This window comes from Psammomys obesus, unplaced genomic scaffold (assembly GCF_907164565.1).
Source record: "Psammomys obesus unplaced genomic scaffold, mPsaObe1.curated_primary_1811, whole genome shotgun sequence".
NCBI classification, from domain to species: domain Eukaryota; kingdom Metazoa; phylum Chordata; class Mammalia; order Rodentia; family Muridae; genus Psammomys; species Psammomys obesus.
The window spans coordinates 22927361-22950006 of record NW_026596069.1 but is presented as its reverse complement, the minus strand read 5'-3'; the positions used below and the strand labels follow the sequence as shown (position 1 = coordinate 22950006).

The 22646-nt window shown below is 48.6% G+C and overlaps 1 protein-coding gene across 1 annotated transcript in view; it reads right to left on the bottom strand.

Annotated features, from left to right (window-relative positions):
* The window catches only part of Npc1 (NPC intracellular cholesterol transporter 1), a 45240-nt gene that overhangs the window by 22229 nt on the left and 365 nt on the right, over positions 1–22646 (bottom strand). Inside the window, exons 2-6 of the mRNA XM_055625754.1 lie at positions 10615–10737; positions 9473–9579; positions 6686–6861; positions 2124–2291; positions 1188–1437 (exon numbers count right to left, since the gene is read on the bottom strand). Coding sequence (XP_055481729.1) covers positions 1188–1437; positions 2124–2291; positions 6686–6861; positions 9473–9579; positions 10615–10737 — 824 coding nt within the window. The remainder of the gene's footprint in view (positions 1–1187; positions 1438–2123; positions 2292–6685; positions 6862–9472; positions 9580–10614; positions 10738–22646) is intronic.

The window sequence follows — 22646 nt, the reverse complement described above, 5'->3', positions numbered from 1 at the left end:
TGTCCACACACAACCGCAACACAACGCTAAGCAAGTACCACATGCTGGCCATGGAAAGACATGACCAGTATCCACCAGAGCATCCTGGAATGGAGGCAGCTAATGCAACTACACAGTCACCGTGCTGAGGAGCCCTGGAAGCTAACAGCGGGCACAACCTCACCAACACTGTGAGGACTGGAAAAAGTCTGTGGTTTAGCTAAGAACACGACGATCATGCTATTTTTGGATTTTGAACATTGCCTATGAGTTCTGTAAGCCGTAATGTTACAGGAAGCTCAGGACACACACACATGGACTTGCTGTTTCTGCAACCTTCTGGTGACTCTAAAATTATTTCATGGTAGAAGTTTTAAAAATGTATTGTCTTGGGCTGAAGATGGTTTAGTCTGTATAGCGCCTACCATGGAATCATGAGGACCTGATTTAGATCCCAAGAACACATGTAAAAATGGCAGGCATCGTGGCATTTGTAATCCTAGCGCTAGGAAGCAAAGGTAAGTGGATACCTGGAGCTTGCTGGCCATCCAACCTTCACAACTGGTAAGCTCTAGGCCATGAGAGACCTTGTGTCAAAAAACAAAACAGGGAGCTGGAGAGATGGCTCAGAGGTTAAGAGCACTGTCTGTACTTCCAGAGGACCTGAGTTCAACTCTCAGCAACCACACGGTAGCTCAGAACCATCTGTGATGAGATCTGGTGCCCTCTGGCCTGCAGGTGTACATGCAGATACATGTACACCTACATGTACATGGATACATCTACATATAAAGAAACAAAACGAAACAGAATGGAGGGCAACTGCGCAAACCTGACCTTTGCGCATACATGTGCACATACATGTAGACATCTGAGCAGACACAAATAGGCTGCCTTCAACAAGATATGAATATAGACTGTAGTTCTGCATGTAACCACTTGATCAGACGTGCTGCACACAGACCGCCTGGGTCACTGCAAGGCAATCTCGTAGCATGTTGAATAAATCAGTCAAACTAACTTCAAATGTTGAAGTATCTACACAAGACCCAACTTGCCGACTGCAGAGCTTAAGCCATGCAGGGGATGACAGTCACCTAGGTATTTACTCCCCGTCTGGACTACCTTAAGTCACTGTGAGCTAAAGGTGCCACGTGGGCAATTTTGCTCTTCGTGTCTTGAAGGAAACAAACAACCAACTGGCTTACCTGTGGCACCACACTGCCAAAAGTCCTCCAAAAAATAGAAACAGAAATGCCATGTAGGTGGCCCACATGATGACATACATGGCGTCCATGCCCAGGATCCTCCAGGGCACCGGAGGTGGAGGGGGCTGGGGCTTGGGGCCACAGACGGCGGAGCAGTCCTGGCAGCTACACGGCCCCGTGACCTCATCGACAGACTCGCTGCAGTCTTTGGTGGCATTTCTCATGGGCTCCATCCCAAGGACTGAAAAGTCTACGAGAAGAAACGATGCCGAGTTAGAAGCTCACGGGAAGACGTCCCGAAGTACACAGGAACACAGCGTGGTACGGCTGCCGACTAAGAATGGAGGCTGCTGGGTCATCATTCATTGTGCTTGGTGGTTTTTTTCTTGGGGGGGGGGTAGGATGTGAGTGAGCACTGACAGCATCTCTGAAGGCCGGGTTGGCCGGGGATATGTGTAGCTATGTGCAAGCCTGAGCTTCCGATTCCTCCGCCTCTGTCTCCTGAGGGCCAGCGTGTGTGCAGCTGGTTCAGGCGTACACTGGCACCCCGGCTTCATGCAGTGCTGCAGCCCGAAGGCTCGCAGGCTAGCGCTCTAAGTTGCGCCCCCATCCTTAACGCCTGCGGTGATGTCAGCAGCCCTGTGCACCAACCACAGAAGGTGGTTGGTTCCTCAGTGTGTCTGGCTTTTACTCTCAACAGCCAGGCTAATACCACAGCCGGCACTCCTCAGCCTGCACACACACACAGATACACATAGACACACAAACACACACGGTTCAGTCTTTCAGTTACATTGTCGGTCCCTAAAAGCAATTCCTTCCTCAGCCAGCCCTCCTAAGTGAAGCAGGCAGGTCGAATGTCCTCCCTCTCTCTCTGAATTTATGTTTCTAGAGCTGATTACGATTCCTGGTTAACCTGGGGGCTGCCGTCCCTACCTGAGAAAATGGGAATGATGGTGAACGGTGCCTGTCCGTTGTCTTTATTGAACATGTACTCAATCCAGTTGGTGGCATTGCAGGCGCTGGCGTCCCTTCCACACAGGAGTCCCAAGGCCTTCTCGTTGCTGGAAGGGGCTTCCACATCACGGCAGGCGTTGTACATTGCTGGAAGGGAATCCCAAGGGAAAAGATGCAGCCGTTACGCTTGCTTTAACGCACCACTCAAGATCTCACTGAAGCGCTCTGAATGGAGCACTGTGACCATGCTGCAGCCAGCAGGGGAGGAGACGCAGGGCGGGAGGGGATTCCAACTGTTCTCCCAACAGCTTCGAGAAATCCCACCTCAATTAAGCGAGCTCAGAGAGATTCAGGAAGAATCTTAGCTTCACTTTGGCCAACAATGCTCATTCTGGAAACCTCCACGGTGGGAGACTACAGGCCGCAGGACTGAGGACCTCAGGTAAGAGATCACATATGAATGAACTTAATTTGTGGGTCCCTGCTCGGTAAAAATCTTCCTGGGATCACCTTCCCCTGAACCCAAGGAGACACCTGCACATTCAGTTTTCTTCCACCCCAGGGAGACAGGTTAGCCGGGCTGACAGGGGTCTTCCACGGAAGTTGGAATATATTACATTCTAGCCTGTATCTGGGCTGGAAAGAAAATGTTCTGTTGTGTGTGAGCACTGGTGTTCTGTTTGGGGCTCTCAATCCTCCTGCCTCAGCCTCTAGAGCACGAGGGTTACAGGCACGTGCCACCACACTCGCCTTTGTTTCAGGACCTATGTCTGGGGAGCACCATAGCTTTCTGAAGGTAGGCCTGAGTTGAGGGCGGTAAGGATGCAAATGTGAGCAAAGTAAAATGCTACACAGGTAAGAAAAAGACACCAGCACAACGTAAGCCATGATTCTGTGTGCTGCTACAGAACCGCACAAGCAAAAAAGCTACACGGAGGGTCTAGCTTTAAAAACAAAAGTACAAACAACTTTGAGCCAGCCCTGTTGGTACATGCCTTTGACTCTAGCATGTGTAAGGTGGAGTCAGGAGGATCAAGAGTTCAAGGCCAACCTTTGTGACATACTAATTTAATACGTGACATGCCAATTTTGAGACTGTCTCAAAAACAAAACCCACAAAAAAAAAAAAAAAAAAAAAAAAAAACACCACCAAAACTCCCCAATTATCAGATAACAAACTTCACTGAAACGTAATTACATACTCCATAATATCTCCACTTGAAGCATGCAGCTGGACCACATGATAAGCATGCTCAGTCTCACAAGCAACCGCCAAACTATCGTCACACATGCTCGCACGTGTGAGTGCCACTCAGGACAGACAGTGTTCCCGGCACTGTGTGCTCTCCCCAGGGGCCCCTGCAGTTGTTACTGAGCTTCCCGGGAATGCCCGTCCTCTGCATCTTCTCCTATGTGTTCATGCATCTCCGGTGAAGTGTTTGCTCAGACTTCTTGGCCACTGTCTACCTTCCTGAAGAGTTTCAGCAGTTCTCTAAGTCTGCCTTTTGCACACACTCCCTCCCAGGCCACGGCTTGTCCTTCATTCCCTACATGTTCCCACTCTTTGAAAAATTTACTTATTTTTCCATGTACGTTGGCGTTTGGCCTGCATGGATGTCTGTGAAGGTGTCAGACTCCCTGGAGCAGTGGGTACAGACAGTTGTGAGCTGCCACGTGGACACTGAGAATTGAACCCGGGTTGTCTAGAATAGCAGCCAGTGCTCTTAGCGCTGAGCCATCTCTCCAGCCCCATTTCCTCTTTACATCAATGATGTTCTTATTGGGTCTCCCGTTTATATGCATTTAACTTAGGGTGTCTGTAGGGAGGACTTGCTGCTCACACGCACTCATGGTTTGTGTGAGTCCTCTTCGCTCATACACATACAAGTTCCTGGCTTCTATGGGGGCTCCCTCCTCACATATATTCATGGTTTCTGTGGAGTTGTCTGATGCTCTCTCTCTCCCTCACACACACACGATTCCTGGAGGGTCTCCCCGCTCATGGTTTCTGTAAAAAAGGGGTTCTGCAGGCAGAATCTCTGAGATAAAGGCGTGTTTATCTTCAGCTTCACCAGGTATTGCAAAATCGTTTTTCAAATGGTTGCAAGCATTTACAGCAGCAACGAGGGGCAGCCAGTCTGTTGGCAGACCTGTTGCTTCACGTCCTCACAGCTGGAACTGACAAACTCAACGTGTGCCAATCTGATATGACACGAAGAGGGACGCACTGTTTTAACCCGTATTTCACGGCTATTCTGGACACTCACCGCTTTTGGTTTCTGCCTTTATTCTCTTGTCAAGAAATATTTTCTTACCTTAAAGCCAGATAAAATTCCTATGTTTATTTGTACACATTTTCAAGATAAGTCTTTTTAATCTACGCAGCTTTTATCGTGCATACTAAAACATAGAGGGATATTCCAGTTTTTTGCCCCACCTACCAACGAGCCCTCCTCTCAGTGTCTGCAGTGACACAGCTGTGTGGAGTTCTCCATATACGCTTCTGAGTCGGGCCAGAATAGTCTCCCCCTGGGCGGTAACATCACATCTTCTGGAAGACTTTGTCCTACCAACCTTGTCACTTTGTGAATGGAACTTTTTTGCGATTAAACGATTGAAAATTTCCGTTTGTTTTCTGGTGTTTTGAGATATAATGTGTGTGGTGCAGGTTGGCCTCTACTTCATGGCCTCGGCCCTCCAAACGCTAAGAGGAAAGTTGCCTGACCTCACCTGGCCGTGTGACTTTTTAAAGTGGTCCTTACAATCAACAACTTTGCTGACCCTACTGACCCTAGTACACTTACACATTACTTATTAAACTCAGAGAATTATGTATCGTTATGACATTCTCAAAGTTTGCGTTAGCATACTCTCTCCCCTCATCTCTCCCAGTCTCTGCTCCTCCACTGTACTCTCCCCTCTGTCTCCTTCTCCCATGTCAATATTGTCCTTTTGCCAGACCCTTCTTCAGCACCACTTTTTAGCCTCTCTTGGTTTCCATTCTAGATTAAGTTTGTACTGACATTTGTGTGTGTGTGTGTGTGTGTGTGTGTTCCAAGCTAGGATTTGCATAGCTGACTGAATGTGTAGATTTCATCTTTCTAGGTTTAGGTCACTTTGCTTAATATTCTATTTCTAGATCCAACCATTTTCCTGAAATTTTCATTTTTCTTTACAGCTGAACGAATTCCACTGTGTACATGATCCCATTTTCTTTACCATTCCTGTGTTGATGGGCATCAAGGCTGTTTCCAAGTCCTTGCTGGCATGAACAGCACAGCCATGAGCTCAGATGCACAGCACCTCTGTGGGGGACATGGAGTCTGTTGGGCACATGCCCAGGAGTGGTGGAGGTGGGCCTGGAAGTTTTTGGACTGCTTAGACACTTGTTGTTCAGCCAGGCCGACTTTCCTATTATTTTAAGCCCGTTTCAGTGACCATGCCTTAAGATCTGACTGCGTCTATTTGCCATTTGTTCATTCCTGTTCTGCAGCATTTTCTTCTTTTCCCAATTCTTTCGTTTCGGTAACTCTCTGGCAGGTGGATGGGTCTCTCTGTCGCGGCTCCGTGTTCTCCGGTGACTGATGTGCGGCGATCCACCTGTATGGGCACTCCTTGTGCTGTGTGGTGCTTCACCTGCTGCATGGAGGCGCCCCGTTCCGTACTGGGGCGCTCCTCAGGTCCTAACTGCTTACTTTCCCTTTGATGACTGATTTCTCCGCTGTCACCTATTCTTATTTCTACTGTCTCTTGAGCTTAAAATAAGTCATGTCTCCCCGAGTCGGTGTTGGACAGTTACTAAAATGTGCACAAGTAAACTTGCATATACTGAAAAATCTCCACATGATAACGTAAAATAGGAAAGATCTTTTAAGATATTTGCTACTTTCTTGAGACTTCATTTTTCTTTTCTGTGTATGGGTATTTCTGGCTGCATGTATGCACGTGTGTCACGTGTGTGTCTAGTGCCAGAGAGGCCGGAAGAGGGCATCAGCCAAAAGAGGGCACTGCATCCACTCCGACTGGGGTTACAGGTGGCTGTGAGCCACCATGTGGGTGCTGGGAATTGAAACTGGGTCCTCTGAAAAGCAGCCAGTACCTAATAGTTGAGCCATCTCTCCAACCCCAAGACTCATTTTTAATTTTGTTTGAGAGTGTGTGTGTGTGTGTGGGTATGTGTATGGTTTGCAGGTGTCCACAGAGGCCAGAGGTGTCAGAGCCCCTTGCAGAGTTGAGGTTATGACTGGTTCTAACCACCTGACATGGTGCTGGGAGCTGAACTAAGGTAAGATCCTCTGATAGCGCAGAATCTGTATTCCTAACTGTTGAATGACCTTTCCAGCCCCCAAATTAGCAGAATTTTAAAACAAATGCTTTCAAGGGATCACTTTATTGGTTGTAGCTCAACTCTCAGAAGACAGCAAACAATGACCGGTGTACAAAAACTGTGACTTTCCACACAGTTGCTAGGGTAACAACAAGTGCATCATCTAGAGCCCTGTATCAGCTTTTCCAGAGGAAGAAGATTGATGTCTACTCACCGTTGGCAAAGCTCTGTCCAATATAGTACTCTAATTCCTTCACGTTTGTTTTATTCTCCCGTGTCTCAGGATCAAAATAGTTTTCAGTTGCTGTCACATTCAGAAACTGACTCTGCCAAGGGCTACATGTCAGCTCACAAAACAGGGTCATCAGGTTATAAAAACATGATGGACATCTAAAGAAAACCAGCAAAAATAAACCAGCAAAGATAAACCAGCAAAAATAACAGGCAAAATAGTTACAGAGTATTTAAAGTGTACTGAAAGGAGACAAAGAAGTTACCCGGATCGGAAATTTTTAAACCCTCTTCCTCTTTTCTCCCCAGAGCCGCAGATTCTTTTTACTTTATTTATTTTTACCTTATGTGCATTGGTGTTTTGTCTGTATGTATGTCTGTGTGAGGGTGTCAGATCTTGACTTACAGTTACAGAACTGGAGTTACAGAGAGTTGTGAGCTTGGAATTGAACCTGGGTCCTCTGCAAGAGCAGCCAGTGCTCTTAACCACTGAGCCATCTCTCTAGCTCTTAGACTCACACATTTCTTAAAACCTTATAGTAACATAAAGAAATAGCTTTTAAAATTGCCCTAATACTGTATTTAATTTATTCATAAATAACTTTAAAAAATTGAGGCTTTTCTGAATTCTGTGTTTTATAATTAGAGGTTTGTTTGTTTGTTTTTTTTTTTTTTTTTTTTGGTTTTTCAAGACAGGGTTGCTCTGTGTAGCCTTAGGTGCCCTGGACTTTCTTTGTAGACCAGGCTGGCCTCGAACCCACAGTGATCTGCCTGCCTCTGCCTCCCTGAGTGCTGGGAGTGAAGGCATGCGGCACCATGCCTGGCTAAAGATTTCTCCAAAAATGTCACATTTCTGATTAAGAGACTAAGGGGTAGAGGGGTGTGTGTGTGTGTGTGTGTGTGTGTGTGTGTGTGTGTATGTGTTTGTGTGTGTAAAGGACCACTATAGGATTTATACTTCTGCTTTCTTCTGAGAGCCGAATAACCCTAGCCTCTGACTTCCCTGCAAGGTCTGAAGATTAAAAACAGCCATCGGATCAAAGCCTGGCACAGTAAAAGGTAAAAAAAAAAAAAAAAAACAACAACAACAAAAAAAAAACCAAATCAAAACAGAGAAGTGTGATGGCAGCGCCTGCTGTGTGCACTGCGGCAACATACGGGTTTCCTGGAAGACCACAGCTGACTGCTGTCCTCTGGGTTCAAAGTTTAAAGCTCCTGGTGTTGACTTGTATGGGTGGCTAAAGTGTTCTCTCTCCCCTTTGGCCCACAGTTACCTCACCGTTCCATGGAGTTCGAGGAACAGGGGCAACTGAGAGTACTGTGTAGTCTGATCCCGCCCCACTGATGAGGCCTGACAGGATGAGGAAGGGGTGTCCAGTCTTCAAGAGCCTCCCCAGAAGTGGACACAGGCACCGTGGCTCTTTTCAGACCTTGGCTGCCACTAGGTCCTCTGTAAGACCAGCACGTGCCTCAACTGCTGAGCCATCTCCCCAGGACAAAATTAGAATTTTAAAACAGGTACTTTAAAAACATTGTTTCAATGGTTGTAGCTCAAGTCCTAGAGTACAGGAAACAGTGACAAAATCAGATAGTCTGACTGCAGCGCTCTGACAGCTCTGACAGGAATCATGCCGGGATGCACTGCTTTCCTCTCCTCGGGGCTTCATTTAACCTCCACATCGAATCAGAACACTCCACGTCGGCTTGCTCCTCTTGTTCTAACGTGAGCCTGAACCTCTGCTGACGTGGGGTGCTAACTGTGGTAAATGTTTATTTCCACCATGTAGAGTGGGTAGTAACTACATGTGCTTTGATCACGCGCCAAAGCTCTGATCTGGCTGCAACAATGGCAGCGGCCTAGAGAGGCCGGAGCAGGTTCTATTCTTTGACCTATCATTACATTCCATGACGTCTGGGAGAAGAATTTAGCAATGGCTTTCCTCTCTGCGCCCACTTCTCCGAAGAAGTGCCCCGAGCAGAAGCAGGGTAGGGCCCTGCCTCTGCAGAGGGCATTTTCTGCTTCTTCCTCCATCCTTGTCCACCTTTACCAGTGTGCTAAAGTCTGGATGGTTTTCAAACACCAAAACCTGCTGTTCTTTGCACATTTGAAAGCTACTGGGTAGGCTTAAGGAGCATGTATTACACAATCCTTTTGCACCGCCAACTACGCTGGAACAATAACGCAAGCCCCTATCTCCTTAAGAGCAGCGTTGCAGCACAGATAGGCGCAAGAATGCAGGCGAGGACCAGCGGGGTGCTGCCAAGCGCAAGGACCCGAGTTTGATTCTCCGGAGCCCCGTGGTGGAAGGAGAGAACCAATCCCCACAAGCTGTCCTCTGACTTCCACGTACACACAACATGTACACATGCTGCATACAGACATACACTAAGGAAAGACCAGAACAAACACTCAGAGAAGCGTGGCAGGCAAAGCAGGGCAGCAAGAAGAGACAACAACTCAGGGGACCACACAGAGGAAGGACAGGGCACCGAGCAGGACGCCTCGGCACTGTGCACAGAGGCTTCCCTCTAAGGGGCCCGAGGCCCCTGTGCAGCTCCCCTCGGGGGCTAGGGCACCTCGAAGGAAACCAAGTCTACGCTCCGACTGCAACTTGGAAGAGAACTGAGTGGCACGTGTGACTTCTCTCTTCCTTCATACGTGCCGAGAGTGCCTCCTCGGTGCACGCCCGAGCGAACAGATGGTGTGTAAAAGCACACCAGGGTCACTGCATCTAGATGCCCATCGGCCGTTCGCCGCTGGTCAGCCTACCTGGACAGGAACTGCAGGGGCAACTGCAGGTTGCCCTTCAGCGTCTGAAGCTGTTGAATATCACAGCAGAGGCTGACGTTGTCAAAGAAGAATCCGGGACAGAGCTCCTGTGAGGAGAGACGGAGTTCCGAGAGCCACTCGGGCACACAGGCAGGGCACCTTCACTCCTGCCATTCTCAGGTGCAAGGGGCGGCTCGTCAGTCCTGTACTACTGACAAAACCCTCTTAAGAGTCTCCCGAGCCTGCCATTCAGGAAGTGGGGATTCACAAGATGGCACAGATAGTCTATTTTCCTTTCCTTTACTATTTATTTTGCTTCACAAGTTAGCCGAGGCAAGTTCGGCCACAATGCCATGCCCACTCATGACTCTGGGGACAGTCAAAACTTTACTAATGCGGAAGAAAGGAACAAGGGTGATCAGAAGACCTGGTGCCACGCTGGATTACCAAAGCCCCCAAGGCCAATCTTCTCAGCTGGATTTTTCCCAGTAGTTTTTTTTTAAACAGCCCTAAGAATCAAATTAACAAAAAGCCGCGTCCTGGGGGACAGCCAGAACTCACAGGCTCACAGGCCCTCAGGCCCTGAGAGGAATCGCTGAGAGAGGGGAAGAGAATTCCGAGCCTCTTAGTGGCAGACTAAGCAAAAGCAAGCCTTCAAATCTGGGAGCGACTTCTGATTCGGTTTGCAGAACTACTGAAGAGCGGCACCTGAGGTACTGAGGTCATCTCTAAAGAGTGACCCGCTCCTGGGAAACACTGGGAGACACACATAGTCAGCACCTGGGAGATTAAGCCTGAAGCCATTTTATCGGCTCTGTGATATGGGGTGCAGGCTGGAGACTAGGTTAAGATTTAAATAAACCTAGGGGCTGGAGCAAGAAACTCACATTCAGTTCCCAGCACCTACATGGTAGTTCACAACCGCCTGCAACTCTGGTCCCAAGGAACCCAACACCCTCTTCTGACCTCTTGGGCTCTTCTAACCTCTTGGGTGTGTATGTAAAAGCTTACACACACACACACACACACACACACACACACACCATCTTTACACAAAGATTCAAAGCCTTTTAGTCTCATGACAGCATCCCTGGTACCATTCCACAAGACACTGCACAGTGTTCTCAAAACAGCACGCTTACCTGCACTAAGTCATAGCCATCCTTCGGCAGAGGTTTTGGTGGACCAGAATATTCACAGTTGTACCTCTTGTCTCCAGTCGCAATTCCACACTCTCCATACCAAACACAGGACTGTAAAAACACCTACAGAAAGTCAATATGGAAAAACAGATTTTAGGAAGAAGAGTTAACAAACCTTTCGATGCTACCCAGCGAACAAAGTTAATAAACGATCTTGTTAAGTTAAACGTGTCAAGAAATAAATAAAGAAGGAACAAGCCAGGCATGGCGGGGGTCTTATGCCAGCAATCCCAGCATTTGTGAGGCCAAGACAGAAAAGGCTCGCGGTCAAGGCCAGCCTCAGTTACATAGTTAGGATCAGCTCGAACTACCCAGCAAAACCCTGTTATCTCCCAAACAAGCAAAACCCCCAGGCCGCAGGAATGGAGCCATGATGGTTCAACTGCTGCCTTCTCTTCCAGAGGCCCACAGTTCCCAGCATCCACCTGTAACCCAGCCCTATGGTGTCTGAAACCCAGGCTCACCCACACTCACAGCGTATACATACACACACACACACACACACACACACACACACACACACACACACACTACTTTTTAAGCTGGGTGCAGTGACACACACCTATAACCCCAGCACTCGGAGAGGCAGAGGCAGGTGGATCTCTGTGAGTTCAAGGCCAGTCTGGTCTACAAAGTGAGTCCAGGACAGTCAAGGATACACAGAGAAACCCTGACTCAAACAGATAACCCCCCCCCAAAAAAAAACAACCCAGCACCTTTTAAAAAGCAAGCAAGCCTAATGCCCCAAATGGATCTGTCGAGTCAGTAATGCAGGTATGATAATTATTTAATTGAGGGCTGTCTGTCATTCTAGTAAGACCCACAGTACAGGTCAGAGCACACAGTACTGGGCAAGTGAGTGATTATGAAGGCACTGTTTTTACCCAGGAAATTAAACAACCAAAAGGAGGTGTCCCTGTATATTTAGGTTAACTGCTATTGGTACTTCAGAAGTCCCCCGAAGAACAAAGCCATAAATGCCACCAACCTTACCAAAAAGGAGGTGCACGAATGGACGCTGTCCCTGAGGGCTAAGGAGAACGCCAAGGAGCGCACACGCTGAGTTTGAGGACTAGCACCAAGGCAACACCGACTTGCTAATATTTTGTATGAAAAGATGTCTCAAGTGCCACTCATATTCCTCACGTGACAGTCACAAGGAAGGGTTCCGTGAATCACCACCCCGTCCAAGGGTACTGCCCACAGTCTGCCACACTTTACACCACGAGTGACTCAGCACAGCTGACCGGGAACCAGGGACCCTGGCTTAGAACTGTCCCCCAGGAAACAAAACCAAGGAGCAAGCTGGGTCGTCCCAAGACACCTGCTGGAAAGCCTTAGACACATGACTAGAATCCACACACGGGCCAAGTCAGTGCTAGGTCAGTGCTAAGTCAGCTGTGGTCCAGATGCAGATCCGAGACTGTGAAGAATGAAAATCACAGTTTGCTGGGTGTGTTGCTGCATGCTGGAACCGCACCTACCACAGGGCAGGGGCGAAACAAGAAGTAGGAGAGAGACGCGGCGTCTGAGGCAACTTGGAGCCCCTGCCTGAAGAGAAATACAGCTCAGTGGTGGAGGGCCTCCTCAAATGCAGAAAGCCCTGGCTTCTGAGCAGTGAGAACAGAAGTATGGACGCCACGCACCCCACCTGAGGTGTGCGTGACTGGACAGGGCCTGACTATGCAGTCCGAGCTTGTCCCCCAAGCCGCTGCAGCGTGGGCTACAGGCCTGTGGCACCAACCCTCCCTCTGGACTTACTGAAAGTCCTATGCTTAGGCCACACGGAGGGAAATTATCCAAATGGGGAAGTGTCAAGATTTCAACTAGCCCCAGCAGCTCTAGCAGAGAACTGCAAACTCCAGCCTTCTGGCACACAGGTGGGTACTCAAGTTTAAAAAGGCCGAAGCTAGAGGGGCAGGGCGGAGCTGACAGTAAGCACAATTTAAACACAAGAAGCCTCCTCTTGTTCCCCAGAACTCTCTACCAGCTGCCAAGCTAGTCTCATAACAGAATTCAAAGGAAAATTCCAGAGGCCAGTGAGAGTTAATTTGGGCAAGGCCAAAGGAAAAAAAACTGATTAGGGACTTCAGCAGGGTCTGAGACGAATGTTACAACAATGTGGTCAGATGGCGTTTACCACAACAAAGGCTGAGACAAAGACAACAAGGCGACTGGCTGTCAAACGGTGCCAGTTAACTAGTCCCAGATCAGCAGAAAAGTTCCTTGACTGTGCTCAAACCTGCACTGGCCCAGAGCACTCGTCCACCGCAAACCCATGGCCCTCAGCAGACTGTCACATCAGAAACCCAGTCAAAGGCCAGTCAAAATGACCTGTTTCTATGCTCTGTCACGGATTTCAAGGACAAGTGTTTTTCTGCTCCTTTGACAGGAGGGGAAAGGAGTGGGGTCAGGAGCTCCTTGGATCCCAGGAAGTCAATACTTCAGGTCAGTAAGTTGAGCCCACTACACCCGGAGGAAGTCACTTAACCATTTCCAATAGAACACAAGCCAGTTGGGGATTCCTGGCCATTCTCAGGCTGGCGTCTCACCAAACCATCTTCCCCACAGCTGTGGCCCTAGCCAGAGAGGCCCTCGTGCACCTAAGAGCACTCACTCACTGGCTCCCAAGCCCTGTGTGTCCTGAGTGTGACGGTGGCCCTAGAGCAGGCCTTGTCTCAGGCCCTCCACAAACTAGAGCAGGCCTTGTCTCAGGCCCTCCACAAACGCACAAACCAGGAGGCTACACGATTATGTCTGAGATCACACAAGGATTAGCTAAGCTTTCCGCTCCGGGCACAGACTCTCCATAAAAGATAATTAACTCCACAATTAAGGCCAGTCTCTGGCGTTCCACTCGCCCACTCCCACCTCTGCTGCACCTCACCCAACAGCACTGAAGGGTGAGGCCTTTCTCACCTGAAATCTCTGTTGCCTCTGCACACATACTTGCGCCCTGAGCCTCTTCAGGGAACCCACCTGGTCTCTTTCTTGACCTGGTCTCTGCACCTGCCTCTGAGCGCCATTCTAACCTCATGGACACCCCCCCCCCCCCCCCCCCCCACCCCGCTTCCGGTGGCCCCCATCTCTCCACACTCCTGCCTCTCTGCCTGGCAGCCTCTGGAGCTAATCTTACTTCAAGTGCCTCTCTCCAGGGCCTCTTGCAACAGTTTAACTCTGAAACCTGCCTCCACAGCAAACCATTGGTAGGGCTCCTTGGCTCAGCTATCTCTGCAGTCTGTAGTTTTCAAGTGCTGCTTGGGAAAAAGGCTCTAGATACCTTGTTCTGCCTCCACTGGTCCCTTTCTTCCTTACTACCTGCCAAGGCTCTTTCCTGATCCCCACCTCCCTTGTGGGGCCTGCTGATGCATCTAAGCACGTCCCTCCAAAGCACCTGTCAACCTAGTCTCCTTCGGATATGGCACATCTCCCACCCTCACTTTCCAGGTACTTGCTAAGTGTGTTCCGACTGTCACAATCCCCACTCCGAACAGATCTGTGACTCTGGTCCTGGGATTACAGGTGAGCAGGTAAGTGTCTCATCTGAGGACCGTGTCATGGCAGAGCCAGACTGCATCTACCTGTGGCCAGGGTACATGGGAGGCCGCGGCCCTCCTTCCACTGCACCAAGGGATTACAGGCCTAGAGAGCTAGGCTGGGCCATCCCATGGAGGACCAAACTGGTGCCTCAGAGCCAGGATTTACAACCTCAAAACCACCACACACTGTAGGCAGCCAGGGCTTGGCTGAGAGGATGGATGTGTCATGGAGTCTCGCAGGACCTTCCCGGCAGCACACGCCTATGTCACCATGCTCTGGCCAGCAGAACTCTCGTGGGTGCCATACACTTCCCTTTCGGACAAAGAACCTGACTTCCAAGCTTAAAGCTGCCTTCACTGTGATACAAGAACCCTGATTTAAGGAGGGTGTGGTGACACACTGCCCCGCGCTCGGGAGCCTGAGATTGCTGCTATTGCAGGCCAACCCAGGCTACACAGCAAGACTCTGTCCTAAAACCAACCCAACCCGATGGAAACCGAACAAAAAATACACCCTGGCTTTAAATTCAGAAACATTCTCTTAGGGAAGGAAGTATCTTGTGAATATTAAAACGGAACTCATCACTGTCTGAGGTCTACCATCACCAAAAAGTAATCACAGCTCTGTTCTAGAAGGGGACAGTAGCAAGGCCTGTACACACGTGACATACTGAGGCCACTGAACACAGTGGAAAGTACAAGTCATGCGTGTATTTTACCACCAAGGTAACACAAGAAGAAAACCTGGTCTCAGATGTCCTTCACCGCATAAAATGAAGGCCCAGTGTCAGGACAGGAGAGCTTCAGTTCTCTGTCACCATTCTGGGGTTAAACAGATGAAGGGTCATGACTCTGAGTGTCACACCACACACCCACGTCTCAAACAGCATCTCCTGCTGACTTAGTACCGGGCCTACCCACAGTCTGTGCGCTGCTGCTGTAGCAGACTACCTGAGACTAAGTGATTGATAGTAAGCAGAAATGTAGCCAGCTCACAGATCTGGAGGCTGGAAGACCCAGGCAGAGGGCCTGCATCTAGTGGTCTTGCTGCTTTACTCCAAGGAGGCTGCAGAGGGTAGCAGATCTGAGGACAGAACCCACTCAGGACAACTTCCTCACATCCACAAGGCATATTGACTGATCTGTCCAGAAAGGACACTCATGATGTGTTGGGGTGGGAGAGGGTGTGTTCAGCACAAGACCTTTGTTGGTACATTCACGAAAACAGCCAGGTGCGGCACTTCTCTCACGCACCGCTCTTCCGGTGATATTCTTAACCGACAGGACAGCATTACTTAAGCATTATATGTCCGTCCATTTCTAAAATATTTTTAAAGAGTGCAGATTTTGCTTTAATTGCGCACCAACATACACCTATCACAAACATCCAGACTTTGCAGGTATACCAAATTAAAATTGAAAGGCCTTCTTAGAGCGGCACCCCTACCCATCTCCCTCTAATTTATCACACCCAGGTCTTCCTAGTTTTCTAACTTCCCCCAAACGTAAACATACAATTGTTCCATTTGCATAGCCACAAGCACAGTGGTTCAACTGCCTGCCACAGATGTTTTCTGGCTCTTCTTAACCACCCCCAACTATTTTTATCTAGATCCTTAAGGCCAAACTCCAGACCTTGTCTCCAGTGGGAGAAAAACAAGCTCCATTGTTTCTTCCACAGGCTTTATGCCCCCATCCTGTCTGCCCCTAATCTCCACCTCCCAAGGCTCATTTCCTCACTCAGCTGAACTCTGACCTCTTCCACCCTGGTCTAGTGTCCTGTTCCCAAAGTAGGCGAGCTGCCTTAACTGGTCAGAAGCAGCAACAGGCTTGGCCCTGGAGTCCCACGCCCTTCCTCCCAGCCATCGAGGCAGCAGGCTATCCTGAGAGCTCCCTTGTGGACTAGGCACTGACAGATTCTGCCTCTGAGGGCCAACCATTAAATAATGGAGGCCTTTGAGACTTCCGGTCTCTGTGGCAAATACTCAAGCCTGCCTGTATGAGCTCAACTGCAGCCACAACAAATGAGCATGCAAATAAAACTTTATTTATAAATGCTTTGGCTAGGCAACAGTTTGCTGGTTGTTGCTCTAGGATCAAGTACAACATATGAGACCCGTAAGAGAACTTTCTGGTGTTTACCTTGATGCCCTCACAAGACCACGAAATCCTCAACAGCTGGGCCCACGTAAAAGTCTTCCTTTTATAACTGCATCCGACCTTCATCAGTTCAGAAACCAGCAAGGCTCACAGTGAGGTGAGGGAATCTCACCGGGGTTCATCGTTTCTGAGAACGCACAGACATCTGGCTTCAGCCCAGACTTAGTAGTTACAAGGCTGGAGAGTCCCTACTTTTGAAAGGCAGGTCAGATGGGATTTAATTACTAGGACTATCACCGGTCAAAGAGCTGCTTTCAACAGTTACAGGGTCAGTACAGGAAGATTGAAGAACATCAACCCTTCAGCCATCTACTGGAACCTACAATCGCTGAAGCCCACCGTACTGTCCGTGAGCACCGGTGCCCACCCTACACAGAAGAACCTCTCAACACCAGCAAGAGAAACGTGTGGCCCTGGGGCCTCTAATGAACCCCACCAAGACCCAAACTCACAAATCCAGAAGAAAAGCCAACGGCATGTCAGGCACAGGTTGTGTGGCTTCTCACTCATCACATTTATTTCTCAACCATTCCATCATCGCATCACACAGAATAGGAGAATTTTATAGGCATGGAAACGAAGGCTCAGAAACCATAGTCCACCCTGGCTCATAAGGGGCATAATTCTGATTACAAGACAAAAGTGCTCCAGCCCTTCTGAACCTTCCCACTCTCCTAAGCACTTGCACAACTCCAACTCAGCCTAGGCTGGGCACTGACACAACCTCAGAGAGGGCACAGCAGACAGGCCCCCGCCAACTGCAATGGTCCACCAACATTCTTTTCTCACAAACTACGATGCAGATGTGGCTATCATTCACACCTCTAGGTGGCTGCCGGGTGATGCCTCACTTCCTCAGTGTGACCGACAGTCCTGAGCTCCATGCCAGAGCCCAGCTCTGCTACCATCTCCACTTCTGCTACCATCGTGGATAGATAAAGGCAACAGAGGGACCTGGAGACACAGCTAGCTCCAGCTACAAAAGGGGAAGAGGCCAGCTGGCTGCTGGCTAACCTCACTGCCCGGGGACCCTCTAGGGAGAACGGACACAGGCATGTCCCGTCAGAACAGAGCAGGATGGGCTGGAGGGAATCCTGCCCAGAGATCACATCGCCTGCTGTTCCTTTGGAACTTGGGAGGTATATTAAACAAACACGGAGGTGGAGGCTTGATCTGATTTCTAGGGTAGAAACCTCTCGCTCTGTTTCAAAGCGCACACACAAAGCGAACCATAACTTAAGCACACACCAGATTTGCCTGTATAAAGGTGTCCAAGTGAAATATTTCTGAGGGAGAGGGGCTCAACCCCTCCAGCCCTTTATTTCACAGATAACCCTTCACCGTGCAGTGAAACTCACTGAAGGCTACACAAGTAGTTACTATTAAACATTTATGAGCTTCGGCACACACAGGGTCAGAAGAGCCCCAGAGCCGTGGCTGGAAATAAAACTGTGACGTGAGTGTTGCTGCACATCTACTGAGGGCCGTGGTCGGACTAACCACTCCCCTGACAATCACCAAGCCACAGAGCAGACAGGAACAGGTGCTGAATGAGGAGCCTTACTGGCCAAATGGGACAACGGCCGCACACCCATTCAGCTTGGTAATATCTGAACTTGAATATCAGCAGCAATATCTGAACTTGAAGAGAGGGCAGAAATCAGAGCGCAGTAGCTCAGGCTTCTGGTCTGCTGCTTACTAGTCATGTGACCATGAGACAAACATCACCTTTAATGTTCCTGTTGATAAAATACAGAAAATACGAGGGTGGAGAGACGGCTCAGTGGCTAAGAGTACTGGCTGCTCTTTGAGGAGTCCAGAGTTCAATTCCCAGAACCACAATAAAGCTCACAACTGTCCAAAACTACAGTCCCATGGGATCCAATGCTCTCTTCTGGTGTGCAGATAAAACACCCATATCCATAAAATACATAAATAAGTTAAATTCAAAACCAGGAAAAATATACTTTTATTGAAGGGGTTCTGGGAGGACAAAATAAGGTTAGCTGGGTGACCATAATGACACACTGCAAAAATGAGGTAGCTACTTTTTTTGTCTTTTATCTTTGGTAATTGAGAATTGTTCCCACTGCTACTAGGTATGGTTTTACAATACCTATAATCCCAGCTCTTGGTAGGCTGAGCCAAGACCATTTCCAGCTTGAAGCCAGCCCTGTTTACACAGCTAGTGTGACTCAAAATAACAACAAGAAAAGATCCTTGCCATCTTAATAACTTTATGATGATATTTTGCGCACCATAATCTACCCCTTCACCGCCTTAAATGCAATGAATGCTTTTTCTTAGCACCTAGATTACTTTTTACCATTTACACTGTTTTATTATACAGTGTACTCATTTTTTTTTCAACATAGTCTTTTTATTGATTATTTGAGAATCATTACACTTACTTCCCGGTCCTCCCAAGCCTCCCTCCCCCCTTATGACCTCTCCCTCAGGAGTGGGGGGAGGGGAAGGACATGTCCAGTTTGTGTTGACCGTATACTCACTGGAGCATGGTCCTACTCCCAGTGGCCACCCCCTTAGAGAAAACCAAGTCCTTTCCTACCCTCAGCCCTGTCAGAGGCCATCAGCTGTGGAATGCTATCCTTTAGCATCCTTAGCACAATTTTTAAGAGTTCTCCTTGATGGCTTCCTGGTAGGGGTTGTCACCGGAGCCATCTATGACTCTCTTTGTCAACTGTGAGTCTACAGTCATTGATATGATACCACTGAAAAAAGCATCTTCCTAGCCCTTCACTCAGTAGGAGTGTGATCATGAGACTTCCACGTGGTTTCTGGTGTCAGCACGGCCCATGGACTTCCACATGGCCTCTGGCCTCAGCATGTGCCAGGGACCTCAGCACGGTCTCCAGTGGCAATACAGACCACAGACATCAACATGGCCTCCAGGGCACTGTCCTCGGACATCAGTATGGTCCCTGGCAGCAGTCCAGCCTATGGACATCAAGAAGGCTTCAGGCACCAGCACAGACGACGGAAAGTACTTATTTTTTTGAAACCATATTATTTTTAAAAAGTCCTTTGCCTAAGTGAATCATCCAAAGACTAAGATTAAAAGGCACAGGCTGGAAGGTGCAGGAGGTGGCTCAGCTGGTGCTCACCACACAAGCATGAGGACCAAGAGTTTGGATCTCCAGCACCAACATCAAAGTCCAGCACTGTGGTACATTTGTCTGATCACAGGGCTAAGGAATCGTCATGGATCCCTAGGGCTTGCTGACTGGATAGCCTGCTGACTAGGTGAGCCCCTGGTCAGGTTCAGCGAAAGACCCTGTCTCAAAGTGAATGGCTGAGGCAGACATTTGACCTCTGCCCTCCACAAGCACACAGGTCATCCTCACATCCCCCCACCACATACACAGGCACCAGCCAGGCTGGTCCCAGTCAACCACTGTCATCACCAGAAATCAACTGCAAGGACATTTTGATCACAACTAACCTTTAAGTCCTTCTTCAAGATCCACTTTGAGGCTGGAAGACTTACTGATTAAAAGGAGCCACAAAGCAAGAGTCCTGGCCCCATCTGGAGATGATAAGATACAGTCCTTGCCCTCACAGAGCCTGCAATCAAACACTGTCAATCTGCCTGTTGTTCCACTAAAGTTCTAGTGGGAGGAGGTGAGCCCCCCTGAACACACACAGGTCTCTGAGCTCAAAGGCTTCTGTTAACAGAAAATGCCACTGCAGAAGTTTAAGCAAAAATCAAGAAGTAGAGCGGGAAGGCACCCTGGCTGGGAACAGCTGTGTCCCCAGTAAGGCTCCACTAACCAGGGCCTGGAGTCTGGCCAACACTGTGTGGTTCTGATAGCAAAAGGTCTGATTTGTCTGGAGAGCAGATCCCCTGCGCAGAGCCGCAGGCGACAGGGTCCCTGAGGTGGCCCAGGCTTCCCAGAAGGTGATGAGCCACTCTTGGAACAGTGCATCTCTTTAACAGTGGAGTGAGGAGGATCACACAGGGCAATGTGCCTGTGCCTCCCTCAACAGAGGGACTCTTTGTTCCTGGCTGAATAATAAATTCGGAGAAATACAAAGTTCTATTCAACAAGTCCTTTACTCTTTACCCACTTGCAAAAAAAAAAAAAAATTCTTCCGTTTTCAAGTTGATAATCTGTTATCAAATCTTACTCCATCAATCTGACTGGTGGGTCAAGGCTAGAAAGGATTGCACATACTCACTCCACTTTCACAGGGTTATTCATCCTGCCTCCAGGCCAAAAGATTATTCCAGATCACCTCTGAAAAAAACCACTTAAGTGTTCAATGAGTACCGACCTCAACATATTCCAGGTGGGGAAAAAAAAAAAAAAAAAAAGACAGCCAGGAGAGACAATTATTTCCCCAAACTGCATGCAGTACTTGTATGAACACAGGTGGGTTGTCATTTGCTTTAGTTAGGGTCTAACTATTTACCTGACTGGCTTAGAACTTGTTAGGTAAGTTGGCGCCAAATTTAGAGCTGCCTGACTCTGCCGCCCCAGGACTCAGATAAAGGCTGGGCTCAGTGGCACATGCCTGTAATCTCAGCACTCGGAGAGGCAAAGGCAGGCGGATCTCTGTGAGTTCAAGGGCAGCCTGGTCTACAAATCGAGTCCAGGACTGCCAAGGCTACACAGAGAAACCCTGTCAAAAAAAAAAAAAAAGGCATGTTCACCATAATGACTAGCAAAACATGGGTATTAAAAAGAAGCTGTCTAAGCCAGGTGCAGTGGTTCACATCAGTAATTCCAGCCCTTGGGGGGGGGGGGGCTGAAGCAGAATCCCAGGGAATTTAAGGCACACTTGGACAACATAGTGAGAGTCAGGATGAGACTAGAGACTCTGACACACAAACAAAACAAAAAAAAAAGCCAAAACAAAACAGGAAGACAGAACATTCAACTTGGCAATTCCATCCTCTGTAAGTAGAAAGAGTTAAGAAAACCAAAAATCTCTCCAAATACATCTTAGATCTTCCAAAGGAACGCTGCTTCTAATCTCCCAACAACCTGACTGATGCTCAGACTGAAACCTGATCAGCCACAGACCAGTGAGAGTCAAAGAACCAGTTACTCCACCCTGCTGTTCAGCTGCCCTGGGAGCCTCTGGACAGCAGGAGCGAATTTTTACGACAACAATGGGAGCATTCCTAGCTAAGGACTTTGGGAAGCCTTTCAGGCATTTTGCAAGAGAATCAACTTCTGGACTACTTCAAACACTCTGGAAGGGTAGCTCACTGCTTATCAACCTTGAGGTGAAAGAAAAGCAGAGATAAGTTTAAGCCACTTTATGATGTGAACTCTGCTGACGAGGTCCTGACCTAAAACACTAGGGAAAAGAGATTGCTGACTTTTTCTCGAGGGTTCTACAGTAGGCATATGATAAACAACTTCCATTTCAATAGCGATGAGGTATTTGCCATCTCAAAACAAAACAAAAAACAAAAACAACAATCAAGGCTGAGTCAAACACCTAAAACCACAGAGACGGCAAAGGTTGCCGGACCCAAACAACAACCCCGTTCTTCTGCTTTTCTTCTTTAGTTCAGCATGTGTACTCTCTGGCTCCCAGGGCCATCTAGGTCAGCATCCCTCTGTCCTTCCAAGCACTGCACAGAGTTAAAGTTCAAAGGGAAAGCTTCCTCCACCAGGTAACCCCTTCATCTGCTCTCATTTCTGATTCACCTCCTTGTCATAACCCACAGGTCCATTAGAGGGGAGTTACGGCCAAAAGGGCACAGAAATTTCATTGACTGAGTCATTCTGAACTGGTTTAATTAGTACCCCTCCGTAGGCATCCCTACGCACACACCCACTGTTTCCAACGAGAAAACTGCAGACACCCAAACAGTAGTGACACACCTATACCCAAGTTGGCCACAGCAAGGAAAAGCCAGCTGAGGGAGAAGCACACTGCGCCAGGTGTCCTCCTGTCCCTGGTTAATTGTGGGGAGGGGAAGTTAAACTATACTGTATTTGTGGGCCTCGGTTTTCTGAAACGCTTAAAGGAACGTGATCCTCAAGAACACTCTGGAGATCAGGCTGGTTCATTTAAAGTACTCAAGACTGCTTCAATTTGGTGCTTGAGTTTTGTTCTCCTTCTACCTCCCTCGTCTGGAGACACGGAGCAACAATGCAGTCGGAGCTAAGTAAACTTAAGGAGTCTGTAGAATTTGTTTTGTTAAAATGGCTAAAAACAAGAAAAGTCCCTATCCTCTGTACCCATTGTCCCCCCGGGTCCCACATCCTAAATCAGGTGACAACAGCTGGACTG